This window comes from Lycium barbarum, chromosome 3, assembly GCF_019175385.1.
Source record: "Lycium barbarum isolate Lr01 chromosome 3, ASM1917538v2, whole genome shotgun sequence".
In the NCBI taxonomy this organism is placed as follows: Eukaryota; Viridiplantae; Streptophyta; class Magnoliopsida; order Solanales; family Solanaceae; genus Lycium; species Lycium barbarum.
This window is the reverse complement of record NC_083339.1, coordinates 22904650-22926422: the sequence shown is the minus strand read 5'-3', so window position 1 is coordinate 22926422 and position 21773 is coordinate 22904650. Positions and strand designations below refer to the sequence as shown.

The 21773-nt window shown below is 33.2% G+C and overlaps 1 protein-coding gene across 2 annotated transcripts; it reads left to right on the top strand.

The window, feature by feature from the left end:
* Positions 1–8340: 8340 nt before the first annotated feature.
* Positions 8341–16524, top strand: LOC132630768 (protein root UVB sensitive 5). 2 transcript variants are annotated; one of them, XM_060346356.1, is made up of 16 exons: positions 8341–8583; positions 9470–9529; positions 10076–10227; positions 10646–10750; positions 11181–11247; positions 11421–11467; positions 11549–11627; positions 11707–11779; positions 11923–12012; positions 13330–13389; positions 13548–13661; positions 13990–14050; positions 14126–14244; positions 15041–15136; positions 15210–15480; positions 15971–16524. In XM_060346356.1, exons 1-15 carry the CDS (start codon positions 8435–8437, stop codon positions 15441–15443), a joined length of 1506 nt encoding a protein of 501 aa, XP_060202339.1. In that variant the 5' UTR covers positions 8341–8434; the 3' UTR covers positions 15444–15480; positions 15971–16524. The 2 variants fall into 2 exon arrangements, with proteins under 2 accessions (XP_060202339.1, XP_060202338.1); XM_060346355.1 differs by having other exon boundaries at positions 8342–8583; positions 15038–15136.
* The last annotated feature ends 5249 nt before the right edge of the window (positions 16525–21773 follow it).

The window sequence follows — 21773 nt, the reverse complement described above, 5'->3', positions numbered from 1 at the left end:
ACTTTTAAGCTTTGAGTGAAAACATTTTTTTTTAAATAATAATAAAATAAATTAAAAATTGAAAAATAAATAAATTAAAGTATGAAAGATGAAGATCCGTTGTATTTTGTAAATAAGGAAAAGTATCAGTTATATTTTGTAAATAAGGAAAAATATTTTTATATTTTGTAATATAAAGTCTTAAATAGTATTATTAAGTCGTCGTTTCATATTAATGTCATTTGGCCTGTGCTAAGCCCAGGTCCAAACTATTTTAGAATTTATATTTACAATCTTTTTTGTGTGCTTTTTTGCTACTCTTGCTTTTTGTTTTGTATTTGTAACACTATATCAGTTGTTAAGGTAGTTCGATAAATTCTCAATGCTTCTAAAATTCATATATAAAAAATTTGTAAGTTAGAAAACAACAATTTTCTTAGAGACTTCATTATTATTTTCAAACAAATGCATGCACCAAAGTTCTTCTCCTTTTCATTATACTGATTTGGGGTTAAAGTCTTTAATGGTTCAAATTGAGTTTTGTCTTATGTTGGATTAACTTAGTTATTTTTTTCTCAATTAAACTTATATTGACTAACCCAAGTTTGAAAAAATAATATTACGGTATACAATTAATATAAAAAATATTTGGTGCTACAAATTGTCGTATGATGACGTCAACGAAGTTAACTTATTAATAAAGATAACATTTAAAATTAAATAAATAAAAGTTTAGATGTTCCTTTAAATTAAATCGTACAAAAGGAATTCAAAAGTTAATGAAATTATTTGTTTTTTAATTTAAAAAAAATATATTGTAATTTCTTAAACGTGTATGTATTTTTTAGTATTTCATATTTAACTAACCATTTGTCCTAAATTATATATCTCCTCTCTTGTAAAATATTTCGATATCCAAAATATCACTCTTGTTTGCAATTATTTAGTATTTTTTTTATTGGAGAGTTAAACCATATTTTCTTTAATTACTCATTTCAAATATTTTAGCTATATATAAAAAATAATTTTTAATTTAATATAAGCATGTACCAAGGTAGAAAGAGAATGTCACGATAATTTTTGACTTGTCTGGTTGAAACAAGTTTAATAATCATTTCCACAAAAAGAAAGACAACAAACTTTTGGATCAAATTAAATTTGGTTGAATAAATAGATTTTTTATAGTGTCACTATCATCTTTTCTACATCACCACTCCTTGTACAATTTAAAAAGCCCATATAGCTATTTAATTACCAAAATACGTGAGAACTTACAAGGTAAATAAAACTTAAATTTGGGATAAAATGAAAAAAAATCACGCGAGGACTACAAAAGTTGGGAATTCTCCCTTATATATAGTAATAATATAGCGTAAAGAATGTTTACACAATATATGCACAACAAATAATTGATGAAGCCAGCGAGAGTGTTAATCAAAAGTTTATACTATTGAGAAGCATTTTAGAGTAAGGATTTTAGGACAAAGTAAGATCGAATATATGTGTTGCAAGTTTAGTCAACACAAGAGGAGCAAAATCTATGTGAGATTAGATGGAATTGTGGTGTCTAATGTAAAAAATTTAGATATCAAGGCTCGTTATAAGAGAATGGATATATATGTTGCAAGTTTAGTCAACACAAGAGGAGCAAAATCTATGTGAGATTAGACGGAATTGTGGTGTCTAAATGTAAACAATTTAGATATCAACTCGTTTTAAGAGAATGGAATGGCAGGTGAAGATGTTACACATATAATCAAAATGAATGTTGAAAAGGTGAAGTGCTATATAGGTGTTATGTGATAGAAAAGTTCCTACCAAAGTGAAAGGTAAGTTATATAGAATAGTTATAAGACCAACAACTTTATATTGGAGTGAATGGTGGACCTTCAAAGTCCGACATATGTACAAAATGAGTGTCTCAAAGATACGGATGCTAAGATGGATGTGTGCTCATACAATACTAGACGACATTATGAATGACCACATTTCGAAAAGGTTCAAGTAGCACACATATATAAAGTATAAAATAATAAAAGGTTGTTTGAGATATTTTGGACATGTCCTACATCGACAACCAAATGCATCGGTTTGTAGATGTGAAATCATGATGAGTGATTGTGTGTAAAGGGACAAGATAGACCTAAAACCACTTAAAAGGAAGTTGTATTGAAGAATAACTTATAATTTTCTGTGGTAAATGTAAACTTCGTGAAAGATAAGTACAATAAAAGAAAAAAATCCATATAAGCAAATATCCATTAGTTGGAAATCTAGTCATGTAGTAACACTTTTACTTTACGGCATATAATTTTCTAAGACTTATTTACGATATATATAATATAAGTAAATTTTTATATCAATCCTAATATGATAACTTGAAAAATAAGATAATAACCTACTGTAACTTTTTGGACTGAATCTTTACATTCACAGTGCTATAATTTAAACAAGTAATTTTTTGTTACATCCGGTGACAAACTTTCGTTAGACACTATTCATAGATAAACTTCAGAAATCTCAAACGTGGAATGAAACTTTAGACCTTTGTTCCCCAAACAAAATCGCAGCAGATTAACTTGACACTTTTGGCTATATGCAAATTTTGCTTAAATTTTAGTAGTTAATTTTACATTGTGAATTTTGACAAACAATCCATATTCATGTAGTTCTCAGTACCCGTTGACCCAATGGACCTATGATAGGATCGATTATTTACAACGGAATGGTATACGAAGTTTTGAAACATCATGCTCTTGGTTTAAATCCTTTTTGTTTACACATGTTAAAATATTCTGTCATACATTTAAAATTAGATATGTGACTTCAAACATTAGACAAAAAAAAGAAAGAGAGACACCACAGATTTGCTAAATGGCGTATGCATTTAAAAAATGTGACCATCTTTGTGTAGTTAGAATTTGCAAATCATAGCAAAAGAAGCAAACAAGAACTTGAACAAAAGAGAATATACATATTTTCTTAAACTTCGCAATTAAAAAAAAATATATATATTATCCTTAATTGAAAGTAAACAAAAAAATTATCTAAAACACGAATTCTATCCATGTCTTCATAGCCCCAAACTTCTTTCAACAACTTAATTTCCGCAAAATTAGCTCGCATGTATTTGAAGAAACTGCTAACATTCCAAACTTGGTGTGTCGTGAGAACTCGACTTCTAGACCTTCACAAAAGACGTGTAGTTCTCCACAGTTTAAGCCATGTTGTGCATCATGATGGCTTATTTGCACTTTTCCATATAAACTTAGTGAAAATTTTGTGGGATGGCCAGAAGCAAGATCAGTAAGTGTAGTATCAACCATCCAATCACCATAAATCTCAGGCAAAGCACCAAAAGTTGCATCAATAAAGTTTTGAGCATTTCCATCTTGATAAAACTTAGCAGAAACATTAGCTTGCCAGAGAATTGTGTCATTGTAGATAATCTTAGCATCAAAGTCATCATAGAAGAAAGTATGATCATTGGTAGGGTTCTTGATCAAGAAAGTAAGGTTCCAACTGTCAGGATTCTGCACGACTGAAGCTGGCATGATTTCGGTTGACACAGCAAAGGGTGAAGGAGAAATTGACAGAAGATAAAAATTGGGATCGTGGAATTCTTTAGTAACCCTTGGGAAGAACAAAGAAGCTAGCACGATACCTAATGCCATAATTAATCCAATTAATATCCCCAATGCCAAATAGCACTTAGGATTATTTGCTAAATCAGAAGTTTCAGTGTTGGTGAATGATTTTGCCATTCTTAACTCACAAGAAAAATGTAAGAATATGGAGTTGCAGATGACAAATTTGTGCTGAAAATTGATGTTATTAATTGATTGATACGCAGGGGTTTATATAGATGGCACAACGGCCATTTCCAACTTGAAAAGGGATTTACAAGTGTACTTCTAATTGAAGCTTCTTAATGGAAACTCGCCCAAATTGGAGTAGATAAGGAGTCCGAGTAATAACCAAATTGTAATTAACAATTATAACGTTTTCATATTTCTTGCATCTTTGTGTGTGCACGTGTGTTTGTTTGTCGAACAATTATTAGATTAATAATAATTGGACTGTTTCAATTAAACCTATTAAAAAAAAAAAGTCATCAATAACGAATCATAAACATAACTTACTCAAAAGTTTGGGATTAGGTCCTACTTTATTTTTTCAGTTTAGAATCATAAACCTAATGGAGATGCTAATTACTAAGATTGTGCTGCAATAATCCATATTGTAAGATTTAGCTTCACTTCGCTGAGTTATTTTCGATAGAACACTTTTTGAGAAAATATTTTCGAAAGATAAATAATTTTTCCAATTTTTTTTTATTTCTTACCAAACACACGTTTGGACAATTTTTTTCCAATTTTTTTTTCTGATTAGGGGGCGTCTGGTAGGGTCAAGGGTGTATTAGGTAGAATAATGCTGGTATAAAATTTAATATGTTTGATTGCAAATTTAAGTCTAGTACGACGAATACTAGCGGTACTACTTATACATCCTATTCAGTACTATCATATACATAATAAAACATGACATTAAGGGGTTGGTTGTAGTTGGTTAGAGTCATACATGTATAAGTAATGAAGGGATTAGTTATGAGCAGGGGCGACTCAACATTACTGGTGGCCTAAAACCAAACTGAAATGAGATGCCTTAATTTTTTTTTTCAAGAAAAAGGATATATATTATATATATATATTTTTTTTTTTTATTTGAAATCTATTTTTCTAGATTTTGAGATGCAATATTATGAATAATTGTTCTGTAATTGATATATATATATATATATATATATATATATATATATATATATTTCAATTGATGATGAGTTAATGGTCAAAAGCACCCCTAAATTATCAATTTTTTCACGAGTTTCTTATCTTAACTATCAATTGTTCTCTTTACCTACCTAAACTTATACTCTTTTTGTATCAAAATACACCTCGATGCTGAGTTAAAATCAGTCGACAACAAGCGCATGAAGACCAAATCAACATTTGGGAGTGTTTTAATGCAATAAGCGTGATAGTTTAGGTAGCTAAATGTAATAATGGATAGTTAAGATATGAAATTGGCGGAAATGTGATAATTTATGTGTGATTTTTGACCATTAATTCATTGATAATATACCTTATCCATTCAATCTCTCTTGATACATTTCATATGAATTTTGTTTTACCTTTCCGCTTAAAAGTTCTCAATAGTTTCTAAAAGAAAAAATTTGTCAACCTATATTATTAAAAAGAAATGGGGCTCCCAAATTTTGGGGACTAAAGCGTCCGCTTCACTTGCTTTAGATCGACACTGGTTATGAGAGAATTTATGTATTATTTTATGCATGGATTAGTTATGTAGGCTTTAGTTAATTTATGTATTAGTTATTCCATCTTTTATCCTAAATAAAATAATACAAAGATTTTCTCATAACTTATACATGTATTAGTTATGTGGGTTTCTAAATTGCAAACCAAACACCATATTAATTTTACATATGAATAACTTACCTTCTAGCCAGCTACCAAACGTGGTACTTTACTAATGCAGGATTTAATATATAAATAACTTGTCTCCTAACTAGTTACCAAATGACCCCTAGCAATACCAATTCTATTCTTATACTTATATATCCTATTCAATACAATTAGAAATTATACAATGCATGTTACTTTTAATACAACAAACCAAACAGTCCATAAGAAATAATGCAAACATAACTAATTCCATTATTACTAATTTCAACATCACTTTTCCTCGAACCAAACGACCCCTAAAAGTTTGTGCAAAACAATTTTTTTTAATTTTTGCGAGTGTATCACTAAGCATGTATGAAGTACAATACGGGTCCGGACTCTACCCTACAGTACCCGCCCGTTTACATTTCAGCTACAAACGAAATCTTTGGTACTCTCTCAGGCTTCAATGGAGAAATAAAGGCCTAGTTAGATAGAGACAATAACATTTCTTTGCCATTTTCCTTTGAAAAAACTCAAAACAATGCCTTTTCCTTGGAATTCAACTACCCCATCTTAAGTTTTTCATGTTCCCTCCAGTTGACACATTATGAGGGTGTTTGGATATCAGTTTTTCATGTTCCCTCCGCATTTGGTAAAAATTAAAGTGTTTATAAGCCAAAAATAAGTCATAAGCCATAAGTTGGTTGGTCTCCCCAACTTATTATTTTTGAGCTTATGAACACTTTTAGTTTGATCAAAACTTTTACTATTGTATCCCTAATATTATTTCGTAATTCCTGAGATACCCTTACTCTAATAAAATCATAATCCTCTCCATCACGTCACTTCCTCACCTTGCGTTTTTAAAACCCAGCAGCTCTCTTCTACCAACATTAAAAACATAAGAGAATCTGAAGCTCTTCTCCATTAGAAGCTGATTGCTTAGGTTATTTATAATAGTTGAATGTTTTAATTTAAGTGGCAACAAACAAAACTTCATTAATTGCATATGTTTTCTTCTATTCAAATATTTTGTGTACTATTTGAGTATGTTATACTAACGAACTTTAGCATAATTATTAACTTTTTAATTATAGCTTATGATTGTAATTTAGCTTATCATAAAATAAATTATATTCATAAGAAATAATTTCTAATCAATTTTTTTATACAAAGAATGAGGCATAAATCATTGTGTATTTGAATTAATTTGGAATTTAAAAACATAAAACAACATTCTTACTAGTGTAAACAATTTTAAGGGTATTTAAGTCATTTTAACAGAAAAATGCTTATTAGCACTTTTTTGCCAAACACTTCATCAGTTTATTATCAGTTTCAGTACTTTTATTCAAACATGTAATTGCTTATTTATCAAATCAGCTTCAACACTTATAAATGCTTATCAGCTAAGCCAAACAAGCTCTATAATGGGACTAGAATTCAACCCTTTAAGTTCTTGTTAAATTTAATCAGAATTATGAAAATAAAAAATATTAATGTGAACCCATATTTGGAAGTACAGTTTTGTAGCTTATGTTATTATTATTATTATTATTATTATTATTATTATTATTATTATTATTATTATTATTATTATTATTATTATTATTATTATCTATTTCAAGAGTTTGGTGTAACTTTTTGAGATGTAATTTATGTTATTTTAGCCTATTCTTTTTGTATTAGGCATAGCTTTTTATGTTGCCGTTGATGTGATTTTGATGGAAATTACTGGTGTTTTTGGTTAAAGTTTTAATTCCACAGTTTTAAAAGGCAGTGTCAGGACTCGCCGGGGCAGGGCAGTGCAGTGGCAAAACGCCCTGAGGCTAACGTGCGGGGCTTAGTTCCTATGAGGCTTACGCCCTAAGCGCCCAACCGTACGCCTTAAACACGCCTAACGCCCAACGCCCAGGGCTCGCCTAACAGTTTTTACACAAATTATATTTTAAATTCCTTAATTAAAATCATTCACCCTCATAATTGTTTAACAAAATAATGATACTTAATAGTTTTTCATCTATAGAAATAGAAGATTGGGTGTAACTCAGATAACAAGTCGTAGTATTGGATATTACTATTTGAGAAGGTCGTGAGGGTGAATATCACTTATTTAAAAAAAAAAAAAAAACACATAGCGGAATTGTACATTTTCACTTGTCATTGGTCATAAGTCCTATGTATCAGAATTATCATATAATTTTATTTTTTGTTCATGAAGAAGATATGTTTTAATTGTAATATTGATAAATTTTATTGATTATTTGCTTATAGGGAGATAAAATGAATAGTATGATAGTAATAGTGTTTTAAGAAACTGTGTTTTTTCCATGTTTGAAAGTTAAAATGTTAGAATTGTTTTGCATTTCATAATAGCTTTTATTTCATTGTATTTTTTATACTTGTAAAATTATGTTATATATAATTATAAGTTATAAGCGGTGTATAATGGGCTTTGATAATTTTTTTTGTGAGGATCAAGCGCGCGTCCGCGCTCACACACACACACATATACATACATATATATATATATATATATCATTTATTTACAGTTTTCTTTTATTTTTTTTATGTAATTTTACCTATTTAAAAATATTTATTGTAATTATATTATTTTAAGAAATATTAAAAATTAAATACCCATGGGGCTTACGCCCCGTGCCTCGAGGCTTACGCCTCGTCGAGGCGTATGTAAAACGCCCCGCCTTACGCCCCCGCCTTTTAAAACACTGAAATTTAGTAACCATAGTTTGGGTAAAATATCTAATGGAGATCAAAAGTGCTCACATTGACAAACATAAAGAACCACAATTACTCAAGTAATAGTTAAGGGATTACGTCGACACTACTACCAAAGATAAGGGACTATTTTTGTCATTTTCTTACAAAGCAAAACGAAATCTTTGCTTCAATGGAGAAAAAAAGGCAGAGGTAGATAGAGACAACAACATTTTTTTTTTTGCGAATTTTTCCTCTTAAAAACTCAAACAATGTCTTTTTCTCTGCAATTCAACTACCCCATCTTAAGCTTTCATTATGATGGGACTAGAACTCATCCCTTTAGATTATTGTGTACTTCTCCACAATTTGATTCTTCTATCAGCAGAGATGAAGAAGAAGCTACTAAAGACTCATATGGGTATGTAAGGTCTATTCTTTTTTTCTTCTTCAAGTTATGTTTTGGTAATGAAGCTCGAATATTGAGATTTTTCAGTCTTGAATTGGACTTACTTTAACCCGCAAGGTGGCTCAGTTGGTTGAGCACGCGGCTTTCATAATGGTGGTCTCAGGTTCGAAATCCTCTGCCTACGGCAGGCAGCAGGGGATTTGCTTTCTGAGTCGAGCTCATCGCACGGGACTTGCCTAGTGCGGGTTATCTCTCCTGTGTGGTTTGGGAGCTAGCGCACATCAAAAATAAAAATAAAAATTGGACTTACTTTAGAATACTGAGTCTCGCAATAAAGATTCTATACTGTTTTTCTTGTTGTTACTGGCTAACCCTTTCCTTTGCTATGGGATTAAGGGTCGTTTGATAGGGTGTATTATGTAGAATAATGCTGGTATAAAAATTTAGTACAATGCTTGGTCGTAAATTTAAGTCTAGTACAACTAATACCAGTATTACTTATACACCTTATTCATTACTATTCTTATACATAGTAAAACCATGGCATTAACAATATCAGTACTATTCTTATACTTATACACCATGTTCAGTATTATTTTAGAAATTATGCAATCCATGCTATTTTTAATACAATAAACCAAACAGTCGATAAGAAATTATGTCAGCATAACTTATCCCAGCATTACTAATTCTAGCATAACTTGTCTTCGAACCAAACGACCCCTTACACTTACCTTAGGTCTATTATGTAGGGAGCAAAATGGGCACAAGTAGAGCTGAATATTATAGAAAATTCTTATAACTTACTCCAACTAGTTTGGGATTGGAGCGTTGTTGAATAATATATTGATAATGGTGCGTATTTGTAGACTAATCATCTCCGTCCTCTTAATCACAGGGAAAATGATAAAGGGCATATAGTTTTAGTGGAGAAGTACAGGAATGGAACTTTGAAAAGGTATATTCTTTAACACTTTTTATGGACATTTTGCTTCATTTTCCTTTTCCCGGGCTTTATCTCTTTGTTGCTCAATGTTTACTGATTGAATGCTACCTATAAATAAGTGTGCTGATCGAATGTGGAGATTACTTCCTGATGTTTTTCTAGTCTTGATTTGACTGAAAATGGGTGTAGCTGTGGTTGCTTAAATAATTCTTTGCTATGTTTGTTGTCTGAGTATGTAATCTATAATGAATAATCAGGCAGATCCAAGATTTAAACTTGATGAGTTAGACCTTAAGGTTTTTAGCACTAAACTCATTGTACCATTAAAATTATGGTTTCTGAATCTAGTATTCATTAAAACCTTAGTACAACAACAACATACTCAGTGTGGTCCCACAAGTGGGGTCTGGGGAGGGCGGGATGTAGTTTAAAAAAATACAGGATTCAGTAGAACCTGTAGTTGGAACACTACATCGCCCTCTGCGAATAGCACTTTATCTTTGCAAAGTGACATGTATAATAACTGTTTGACCATGTTAGTATTGATTCCATGGATAGGTATGTTATAGATAGTGACTCTGAAATGAAAATGTTTCTTGAGGAGCATGTGCCCACGACTACTGGATCCCAAGATCTTGATATCTCTGGCATGGAGTTATCGTGGCTGCCTAAGGTTATCAAGGATTTTGTGTTACCATCAGGTTTCCCAGGTAACAAACGTCATATTGTTTGTTCGTATTTTCTTCTCTTTCGAATTTCCTTTTTCACTATATTTCCACTCCCTCTGTTTCAATTTGTTTGTCTTACTTCCCTTTTTAGTCTGAAGAAGGTCAGTTTCCATATTTAGTAACTCTTTACATCCAACATCCTACATGTCATATTTAACACCACAAGATTCAAAGGGAATTTGCTACATTACACACATCTTTAATTTAAGACCACAGGATTCAAAAGTCGTTTTTATTTTCTTAAACTCCGTGCCGAGTCAAACCAAGACAAGCAAATTGAAACAGACGGAGTAGTTTTAATTTTCCTACATGCCAAGTGCCCATTTGACCATTAATATTTTTTGGTTATTAAGGGCTATAAGTAATTTTTTTAAATGTTTTATATGAACTATCATTGCAGATACAGTTTCAGATGATTACTTGGACTACATGTTGCTTCAGTTCCCAACCAATGTAACTGGGTGGATCTGTCACACGCTGGTGACTTCAAGTCTCTTAAAGGCATGTCAATCTTATTCAGGCCATTAGTTCCACTTGGGTATGTTAAGATGTGCTTGTAATAGCTGCAACTGTTTGCCAGGATTCTGACCTTCTAAATGACAATGATTGACAAACTCATGAAACTGTCTAATAAAATTTTAGTTAATTAGCTTACAGATTGGTCTCTCGCTTTTTTTGTCTTTGACACTTATCTTTGAGTTCTCCTCTTCTCCAGAAAGTTCAAAATGTTATTAAACTGTCAAGTTTTGTTGCCTTTCTTTTCTTTCATTCTCTCCCTTTTTCTTAAATTTTTGTGATGTGGTCCCATGTATATATGTAAATCATGTTATTACACTTATCCTAGTTGCACTGGGCTTATCAGTTGCTAACATATTTTATGATAGTTGGATTCATGTCCACGTGCTTGTACTGATTAATATCTAACATCCAGGCAGTTGGAGTGGGCTCTTTCTCTGGAACTTCCGCAGCTGCTACTGCTGCTGCTTCTGCTGCTGCCATCAGGTACTGTTCATTATTCTCAGATTTTTAATGTGGCCTTGACTTTAAAGGATTCAATATTTGCCTCATATTTTATTGTAATTCATGCTGATTGCTAGTAGAATACTTGGATAGCGCTATGCTTTGAAGTTCATAGCGTGCACTATAGTTTAGTGGTTGTCCTATTGATTTTGCAGATGGGTTTCAAAGGATGGAATTGGTGCCCTTGGACGCTTTTTTATAGGTCTGGTAGTTTAAAATAAGTATAAGAACAGAGTTAGGGACCTATCTGATTAAAATTGTTAGTAAAGCTGATGTCTTCCAGGTGGGCGGTTTGGAAATCTTTTTGATGATGATCCAAAACAATGGCGCATGTATGCAGATTTCATTGGCAGTGCAGGAAGGTATTGCGAATATTCGTCTTTCTTGGGTACATCAATGTTTGTTGGTTAAGTGAACTGATGGAAATGATTTCTTCTGCAGTATATTTGATCTCTGTACCCCTCTCTATCCATCTTATTTCCTACCTTTAGCATCTCTTGGAAATCTTGCCAAGGTATTTAGCTAACTAGAAATATCACTAGTCTACATGCATTCCTAGGAAATGATTCTCTATGAATCTGATACATAACTTTCTTTTCTAGAGTTGTGTACTAAGTCAATTTTTGAGGTTTCTTAAGTGTTGGCATTTTTAAGTAGGCTGTAGCGAGGGGGCTAAAGGACCCTTCATTCCGGGTTATACAAAACCACTTTGCTCTGGCTGGAAATTTGGGAGACGTAGCAGCAAAGGTATTACTTGAATATTTCTGCCATAGATCAGATCTAGGGTGTGTTTGGTTTGGAGGAAATCACTTTTCATTAAATGTCTTTCAATTTCCCCATGTCCGGTTGGTCAGAATTTTTGAAAAACATTTTCTCTAGGAAAACAAGTTCCACATGTGGCATTCCACATTGATTGTGTCCTCCCCACCCTCTAACACACTTCATCTTCACCCCACCCTCGTAGCCCCAATCCCCACCACCCACACCCCCTACCCCCACCCCACCTCCCATAGTATTTGTCTAGATTATATGCAAATGCTTTTTGGATAAGGATAATATATTTTGCTTACGTACCGAACACAAGAAAATAAGTAAGAAAATCACTTATTTTCCAGGAAAACATTTTCTTCCATACCGAACACACCCCTAGTGAACTGGATTTGCCGAATTTAATGTTCGTATTATGTTTGACATCGATAGCTTAGTTGTTTGTATGCTGCTATGGTTTTCCTTACTAATATCCATAGTAGCTGAGCTTTTGTGGTGAATCAAGAAATTTATCAATAAATATACATGTAACAACTGTGGATTTCCAGCTCCATAGATGTGTTTAATCGTAAATTCCATCTTTTTACTCCCTGAGTGCTTTCTTCAGCAGGAAAGGCCAATGTGTACTTTTTTTGAGTGCTCCAATTTACTAGTTTGTGCATGTATTTTGGTATTTATAAGATTATTAATGGTTTCAAGCTCGGATAAAGAAGAAGGGTCGTGATAGTTTGATGGCCAATGTAAAAATAACACAACTAGGAGTTCTGGTTAGAGACCCGTATGTTCCTAAATGGATAACTATGAACTTTAGAGAACCTGTTATTGATAATTTTTCTAGTATTGGAATGAAATAGACCTAAATAAAGCAAATGAATACATAGAATTCATGCTATCAACCCTAACTATTTGAGGGCATAGTTGATTGATATATTAGTTACAAAAGGTGCTTGTGAGTTATGACTGCTCCAGTTTACAGGTTTAATAACGTGTGATTGGTGGGTTCCTGCAAATTTAAGTTTGTTTATATTATGTTGACTGTTTCATCAGTAGGTATGTATGATTATCAGTATAGAATAATATAGCTTCCATGTTTTTTCTGAAACCAAACAAGAAAAAAGTATAATTATATCCAAAAACACATAGTAGAAGAGATAATTGATGTATTACCCAAAACCAAGCACCACTGATATGTTGAAGCACCACATATGATATTATAATCATTTCACAATTATATTATTTAATCATCTTATAGATAGATTTCTTCTTGTAATTTGGATAACCTAATATTGATGACAGGAGGAAGTCTGGGAAGTAGCTGCTGAGCTGCTAGGTCTTTCTCTCGGCATACTAGCCTTGGTATGACATATGTTGTTTTACATGGTCACAAGCTAGGTCCCTTCATATGATAATTTTCTAAGGGTCCTCGCCCACTATAATCCTCATCTTTTCCATAAAACAGATTTTAGATCTTACTTTTTCTTTTGAAAATTGTAATAACTGAAAATGTAATGCAGGATACACCTGGTATCTCAAAGTCTTATCCTACATTGGCACTAACATGGTTAAGTGTGCGGATCCTACATCTTTGGTTTCGCTATCAGTCTCTTGCAGTTCTGCAATTCAACACGGTGAGACTTTATTCTTAGTATATATTGAATAACTATTTTAGTTGCCAGAAAATAAGTAGTCAACATCAGATTTTGGCACTACGATCAAGTGGTCTCTTATTTGTTAACACTTTGCCTTCTCGTCTTCATCTTTTTCTGTGGGTCTGGGTGCCCAATGTTTGATATATTGGCTCTATCCAATCTCTAAAAGCTTTTTTTTAGACAATAAGATTTCCAAAAGCTTTTCTTTCTCCATAATTAGGTAACAGCAAATCAAGTACAGTCAATGATAATTAAGTAAGGATTTGGGACAAAGCAAAAGACTTCTGATTACTGTGCTTTTGTGCAGATAAATCTCAAACGGGCTCGAATATTAGTGAACTCCCATGTTTTACACTGTACAGTTCCAGGTAAAGTAACTTTTGGTTTCCGTGCAATCTTCAACTCTATGCTGTAACTCAGACCTGTTACTCCATGCGGACCAGGAATCAGTGAATGCAATAGGACGGAGAATATTTTATTGTGGCAAAGATTCTTAAAGCCACGTATTATTTTTGAGGTATCTTTGGAGGAGATGATCAATGGAGGCAAATACAGATCCATGGTATAGCCTTCTTTGGCCCATATATAACTTTAGAATAAGTTGAGTTGATTTATGCTTATGTAGTAACGTATATCCCGGGTTGGATAATAGCACAATAATGTAAGAATAGCAGTCAATGCCAGTTTCATGAAGTGAAATACGTGGCTAGAACTTTGCTTTATGTTGAAAATATGCAGTATATTTTACCTGTTTGGTTCAAATATTTGTCCTGTTCGGCTCCCTCTTAAGTTTTCAGATGATTCCACTTGCAATGTTTAAGAGTGGTTAGTGTAACTTAATCTGAATATCTACTCCAAATGCATCCACATTGTTCTTTTCATTCCTACAGTTTACCATTTTCAGAACCTTTTGGCTGGTTGATGAGGTAACACATATTGGTTCCATTTTGATATGTTATAATTGCTTAACCGTGCCTCCTTTTTTTTTTTTTTTGGCTGATAAGCAACACTAATGCCTTTCCTGAGAGCAACTTTCCCAGCCTACTATCATACTTGCCCAAATGCGTAGTTTATCCTACTGCAGAAATCGGAATTGAGGGTTCTGCTGATATTATATGTTTAAATATCTTCTCTTTTTGCATAATTCCGACTTCGAAATTGTCAGTACAGACCTTAGGGATCTAATGAGGAACTGCTCATAGAATCTGCAAATGGATTAGGAGAATTTTTTGGATCTGTCCGACGAACTAAAGAAATCATAATTATGATTTGTTACTCAAAGATGTCATCATGTCAGATAACTGACTATACTTTTGAAAGTTGATCTTTGATTCAATCTGGTATTATCTTTGCAGCAGATCAAGCAACTCCTTAATCTGTACAAGGAGGAAAAATATTTTCTTGTAATAAATCAACAGAAGCCAACAGATTTTCAGGTCTTTGTATCTTTCAAGGTATGCACTATTTATACTCTGCTAAAAAAACATAGCGCTCATTTGCAATGCTTACTCTTCTCACTTCCTGCAGGAAGGAGCCACAAGCATATCGGTGTTACGAAGTGTATGGCAAACCTATTGGCTATATCAAAACTGGGGCTGGTCAGATAATATCTTTGATCGGCTTGAACAGAGCTTAGTCGAATTGAAGGATAGATTTCCTGATCTATTACAACAACTAAATGATGCTGGATGGGATACAACTAATTTAAGTTTAAAGGTCCCAAGAGAAATGTCGATCAAGGAGCTTCCTGCCTTGAATTAGTTTCACATATGGCCACTGAATTTTATCCACTACAACAGTAAGTGAATAAACTAATTTTTGTCTTATAAAGTAATTGGACTTTACCCACTATGATGATAAAGTCACTAAACTATAACCATTATAAACAGTAAATTTACAAAACTATTAGTTGTTACATAATTGAACTTCATCCGGAGGCGGAGCCAGCAAATTTAGTTTATGGGTTCTGAATCACAATCGTTTTTGCTTACTGGGTTATGGATAGATTATCTGTACATATTGAATGAAAGTTTTAATATAAATACAAGGTTTGGCTCGGCCCCCTCGCCTGACTTATCCACAATAACTGTAAAACTTTTACCCATTATAATGACAAAACCTACCCATCAGGGTGATTGCAGTTATATATGGATAAATTTGTGTCTTTATGGTCAGTGAGTAATAGGGTAAAGTTCAGTTACTCTAATAGGACAAAAACTAGATTAGTGAATCTACTGTTATTGTGAGTAAATTGAAGTAACCATACGTGAAATTAACTCTTCCTGCAGCATAACACCAGGAAACACCTCTCTGCAGTTGATCATGCAACAAAATCCTAGCACTAAACTTTTTTGCCTGTGAAATGGGTCTGTTGCCTCAAGTTTACCTTCACTGAGTTTGCATGGATGATCAGTATATAAGTAAGATCTGTGGTTTCATTTCCGATTTTATATTGTGACTTCTGAGTCACTATCCTTTTGCTGTTGGATGACAAGTTTTCAATGGCCCCGTCTCCTTGGAAGAGATCGCTGCATAATCGGAGCAAATTGAATTGTTATAGTCATAAATATTCTTGATAATTTTACCTACAGTTTGTAGAGAGTGCTGCTGACAAACTTCCATAGTTCTTTCTTGAGAAAAAAACTCATGAAAACAGAGGACCTGTATAGTAATGCCATTGGGATAATTCTTTATGAAACAGAAGACATGTTCAGGAATACCATTTTAGGTCTTTCTTTTTGTGCTAGTAAATTTTAGTCGATTTATGTGAAATAACAACTAAGTTGTATTCCTTGTTACTTGTATCAATATATTTGGAGAAAACACGAGAAATTCACATTCCCTTTGTTCTTTTCTTGGGATATTGTTTTTTTGGGTCATTGGCACTTATGCCACTATTTTGTGCTGGTCTTTAATTTTTATCCTCATAACAAACAATTTTCCCGCGGCACATAAGTTTATTTTCACATCGTAATATCTCACAAGTTATGCCCTGTATGACTAAAGAACTTATGCCCCACTAGGCATAAGTTTGATTGCTAAAGGACAAAAATTAAAGACAAGCCCATTTGAAGGACAATTTGTGCAATTTCTTCATTTTTTTGCGCGGATTGCCCTTCTTTTGGGGTGGTCTTTAAATTTTGCCTCTCATATTTATGGTCTTTAAGTTTTGCCCTTTGCTTGGAAAGGGGGGCAAATATATGAAGTTCTGGGTTCGAACCCCCGCTCAGGCATAAAATAAAAAAATAATTTCGCAAGGCAGGACTGAGAGAGTGTATACCGGATCCAGCATACAATCTTTAAGGAAAAACTAAAGTTTTGCCGGATCCGGCATAACTAAAAGTCTGCCCCATAAGGCAGAATTTTTCCTAAGACATAGTTTAGTTATGCCTTATGGGACAGAATTTTAGTTAAGGCATAACAAAATTATGCCCCATAAGGCAAGAACTTTTCTTACGGCATAGACTTTGCCTTATAAGGCAAAGTTTAAGTTTTGCCTTAAGGAAAAGTTTCGTCTTATGGGCATGCTTTTAGTTATGTCTTTGGGGTACACTTTTTAGTTAAGGCATAACTAAAAGTTTACCTTGAAAAGTAAAATATATATATATATATATATATATATATATATATATATATATGCTTCACGGCAAAGTCTGCCGGAGGGGGCGGACTTTTAGTTAAACACAACTAAAAGTCTGCCCCCTCCGGCAGACTTTTAGTTAAACACAACTAAAAGTCTGCCTCCTCCAGTAGACTTCTAGTTAAACACAACTAAAAGTCTGCCGGAGGGGGCATAGCAAAATTTAAACTTTGCTTTATAAGACAAACTTTTAGTTATGCCTTAAGGAAAACTTACGTCTTATGGGGCATACTTTTAGTTATGTTTTATGGGGCACACTTTTAGTTAAGGCATTACTAAAAGTTTACCTTGAAAAGTTAAAAAAAAAATACATATATATGCTTCAAGGCAAAGTCTGCCCCCTCCGGCAGGCTTTTAGTTAAACATGACTAAAAGTCTGCCGGAGGGGGCATAACGAAATTTAAACTCTGCTTTGCAAATTTTTTTAAAATTTTTGACTGAGCGGAGGTTCGAACCCGGAACCTATGAGTTTTAGTCGAAGGGCAAAATTTAAAACCACAAATATGAGGGGCAAAATTTAAATACCACCCCAAAAAAAGGGCAATTCTGCGAATTGCCCCAATTTCTTCTTGCATCTCCAAAGTTTATCTAATCTAGAATTATTGTTCACAGCAGCTTTCAAAAACATTTCTGATCAATTTGAGACATTAAGCCCAATTCCACGTGCAAGTTTAATTTTAATTGGGCTTAGATATTGTTGGGGCTGAATTTGATAAGATCTAGTACTCGAGTAGTCCTAGAAGGAAAAGGATTGTGCTGGTAAGTTTACTGGACGCGTTTTTGATCGTGTAATTAAGGAAAAGATCATTGTTTATGGAATTAGTCGAAGTGAGCACAAGCTAGTTCGGACAAAAAAAAAAAAAGGATCATTATTTATTGGTTGGAATAAATGTAAATAATAAGTGATAGTTACACGAGATCCCCAACTGTTTGTGTTGAAAAATGATTCGAATTATGGTAAGACAGATAAGTAACTATTTTTGAAAATATTTTATGGCTTCCAAGGAGCTCCTATTTTAGTGGAGTCCGAATTAATTTGTTTCCTTCCCTGCCTTAACTATTGGTGTTACTAACGTATTGTTATATAGTATAGTTTATGTGGTCTGGCAGGTTGAATCACTTACACACATTGAGAGATCTTGCAACAGTTGATAGCAATCAAGCAATTCATTACCTGAGAGTTCAAAAATTGTTCTCACGAACTAGGCTGGAGAAGTTATGCAGGGACCAACTTCAATCAAGCAACAGGTAACAACTTTTGGTAAGAACAATTGCATGCATAGGCTGGAGAATTGCTTATATGGTTATTGTTTTGGAGTTTTATAGGAAAATCAATGGCAAATACAATGACCAAAATTTAATTGCATGCATAACATGTAATATGTATTTTTGTTTTAATTGCAAACTAACTTGATTAACCTACATGGGTAAGTAAAGTAAACGTCACTTCGACCCTTTTTTTTATAGCAAATTTTTTTTTTTCTGTTTTACACGGATTGCCCTTCATCTGGGGTGATCTTTAATTTTTACCCTTCAAATTGGTGGTTTTTAATTTTTGCCCTTCGCTTAATATTCCGAGAATCTGGGTTCAAACCCAGCTCAGTAAAAAAGCAAGAATTTTCGCAAGATAGATGTTTAGATTAGCAAGACAGAGTTTTGAGGCCTTAAGGCAAAATTCTGCCCATGCAAAACTCTGTCTTAAGGCAGAATTTTGCCTTCGAAACTCTGCCTTAAGGAAGAATTTTACCTTTAGGCCAAAATTTTGCCTTCAAAACTCTGTCTTGCCCTTGCCATTATCAAAGTTAACAAATATTCCTTTCATTTGACGGAAATCCCCAAATTGATTCAAATAATCCGATTTCATAAAAAACAACCCACTCTCATATTTACCCGCTCCGACCCGTTTTCTGAATTAACCGAAGTCTTCCTTCTATCTCATATTTTCTCCCCCGGTAATTTGGCTCTCAAGCCCACCGCTCAAGCGAACTCCATTGCTAACCAACCACTTCTCCCATTCCCTTTTCCACCATCAACGACTGCTGCCACTGTCAAATGCCTTCGAATATCACCACCGGGCCGTCCTCTTTACTAGCATTGGGTGAACTGCCTAGGAAGGCTAGATGAGCTATTAGACTAGATAAAGTGGGCCTTCCTCATTTCAAAATCAGAGCAGTCAAACATGCAAGGTGGAACTATGATCCACCTTGAACAACTTCTCTTTCCTTTTAAGGCCATGTCATGCCAATCTTCATAGTGACGACGGTTTTACAAATAAGCAATCCCTCCAGATGGCAAACATATGCAAAGTTGTTATACCAATTACCTTTAATAGAATCATTTACAGGATGCTAGTTTCTTACAGGTGATTGGATTTGTTCCAACCTTAGCATTTACTTCCTAAATAGGCTAGTAAGCACATTTCAGAGATAAGGTTTTAAGTCCTCCTTTTGTTATAATTATTTCTTGGTTATTAATAAAATAAATTGGGTTCTATGTCAAATTCTTCAATTCCACATCAGGTGAAAGTCAGAGTGAATGATTTTATTGAAAAAAAAAATTAATAATCTTGTTCTAGGATGTATTATGGACAATGCGACCTAGTTGATTTTTCTAAGGAGAAATTAGAATATGTGGATATATGATATCTTTTGCTAATATATTGAATATGTCGTCTTCCTATTCAGTGTCATTGGGGTAATCCGTAAATAAAAAAAGGACTCGATGACAGGTAATTTGTTTTAACAGATGCTTAAAAATAGAAAGTTTTTGGTAAATTATAAAATAAGATTCCAATTTGGCAACTGAAAGAATATCTAACAATAGTTTACATGAAATAATAAGCATGAGTAATGACTTCCTAAATCTTGCATCACAAAATCTTGCATATCAAAATCTTGCATCACAAAATCAATTAATTAATGTACTGGTAAACTAAAGATAAAAGTAAATGAATTCCACTTGTATTATGTCGTTGGGATAAAATTTGCAATAATACATGAATATACATGTAATGCACGTGTCCCGTGTGACTAGTATCAGAAAACCTCTTCGGTAAGCTTGATTTCAAAAAATAAATGATCCAAAATTGTAACGGAGGAAATTTTTAGTCATAAAAATAAAGTAGAGGGATATTTTTTACCCTTTTCCTGAATATATATCATATTTGCCACGATTCAAAATTTCTAAAGTCGTGATGACACCTATACCCAAACTCGAAAAGACAAACTGTTTAACAATTTATTCCAATTTCATTAACTTAAGCCGAGAAGCAAAAATTAAATCAGTAATAATCCATAAACAATGTCTCAAATACCATCATTACGGAAATACACCACAAAATCTGGTGATATGTACACAAGAGCCTCTAAGAGTGAAACGGTACAAATCTGAAATGTAATAATACACCGTCTGAAACAAAATAACACATAAATGAAGTAAAATAGAGAGAGAGAATCTGGTAATGTGGATCAACCAGGTAGCTCACTTTGAAATATCTAAGTCATGACTACTCAAACACGACCACGGGCTCCACTGATACACAGATCTAAATATGCACAAAAGAGTACAGCAAGTGTAACATTTTTTTTTTCTCAAAGTCCACTATGATGGTGTGGGGTTAGGCCTACGCCCCTACATGTGTATTTCATACAGAGTATGAACATGGAGGAAGATATAAACCTTAGCCTCCAATGCAACAAGTGGCATGGTGTTAACCATGTAGCAAAAAATAAGATCAAGCCTACAGAGATTTCCTACGTGTGTATTTCATAGAGAGTAAGAACATTGAGGAGGACATAAACCTTAGCCTCCAATACAACAGGTGACATGACGTTAACCATGTGGCTAAAATAAGATCAATCCTAGAGAGTTTTTGTAGGATCCTTCTTCCTTTACAACATGTTTACTGGGCATAGTCCAAATGAAATAGAAAATAAACTGATTAGTTTCTACCATGAACAAAAGAAAAGTTTTTTTTTTTTTTGTGCTTTAACCCTAAATCTAAAAGCTCCCTTGATTTCATTCTTCATACGATTTTTACCCTGTGTGAAGAAAGTGTTCTGTTTTGCACTTTCTCCCATGTTAGCTAAGTAATCTGCCATAAAGTTTACTTCTCTAAAACAGTGTTGTAATATGAGTACGAAAACAATGTGTACTCAGTAAGTATCATTCAAAGACCTTGAAAAAGTAGTGGCGGTGGTGGTCTTTGAAATACTTACGGCTACACTTAATCATATAAAATTATCCTCAACAGTTAAATAATTAGTAAAGATATAGAATAACACATCAAACTGTAATATATCGGTTAATCAATAGAAAATAGAGCTTATGAACAGAATATATGCACACATTTCCCCCTTTTGAGTCCAAAAAGCATATATGCACACAGTTAATTCACTCTTCCCCCTTTTGGCATCATTAAAAAGTTAATTCAGTTTGTTTAAGTCTCAAAT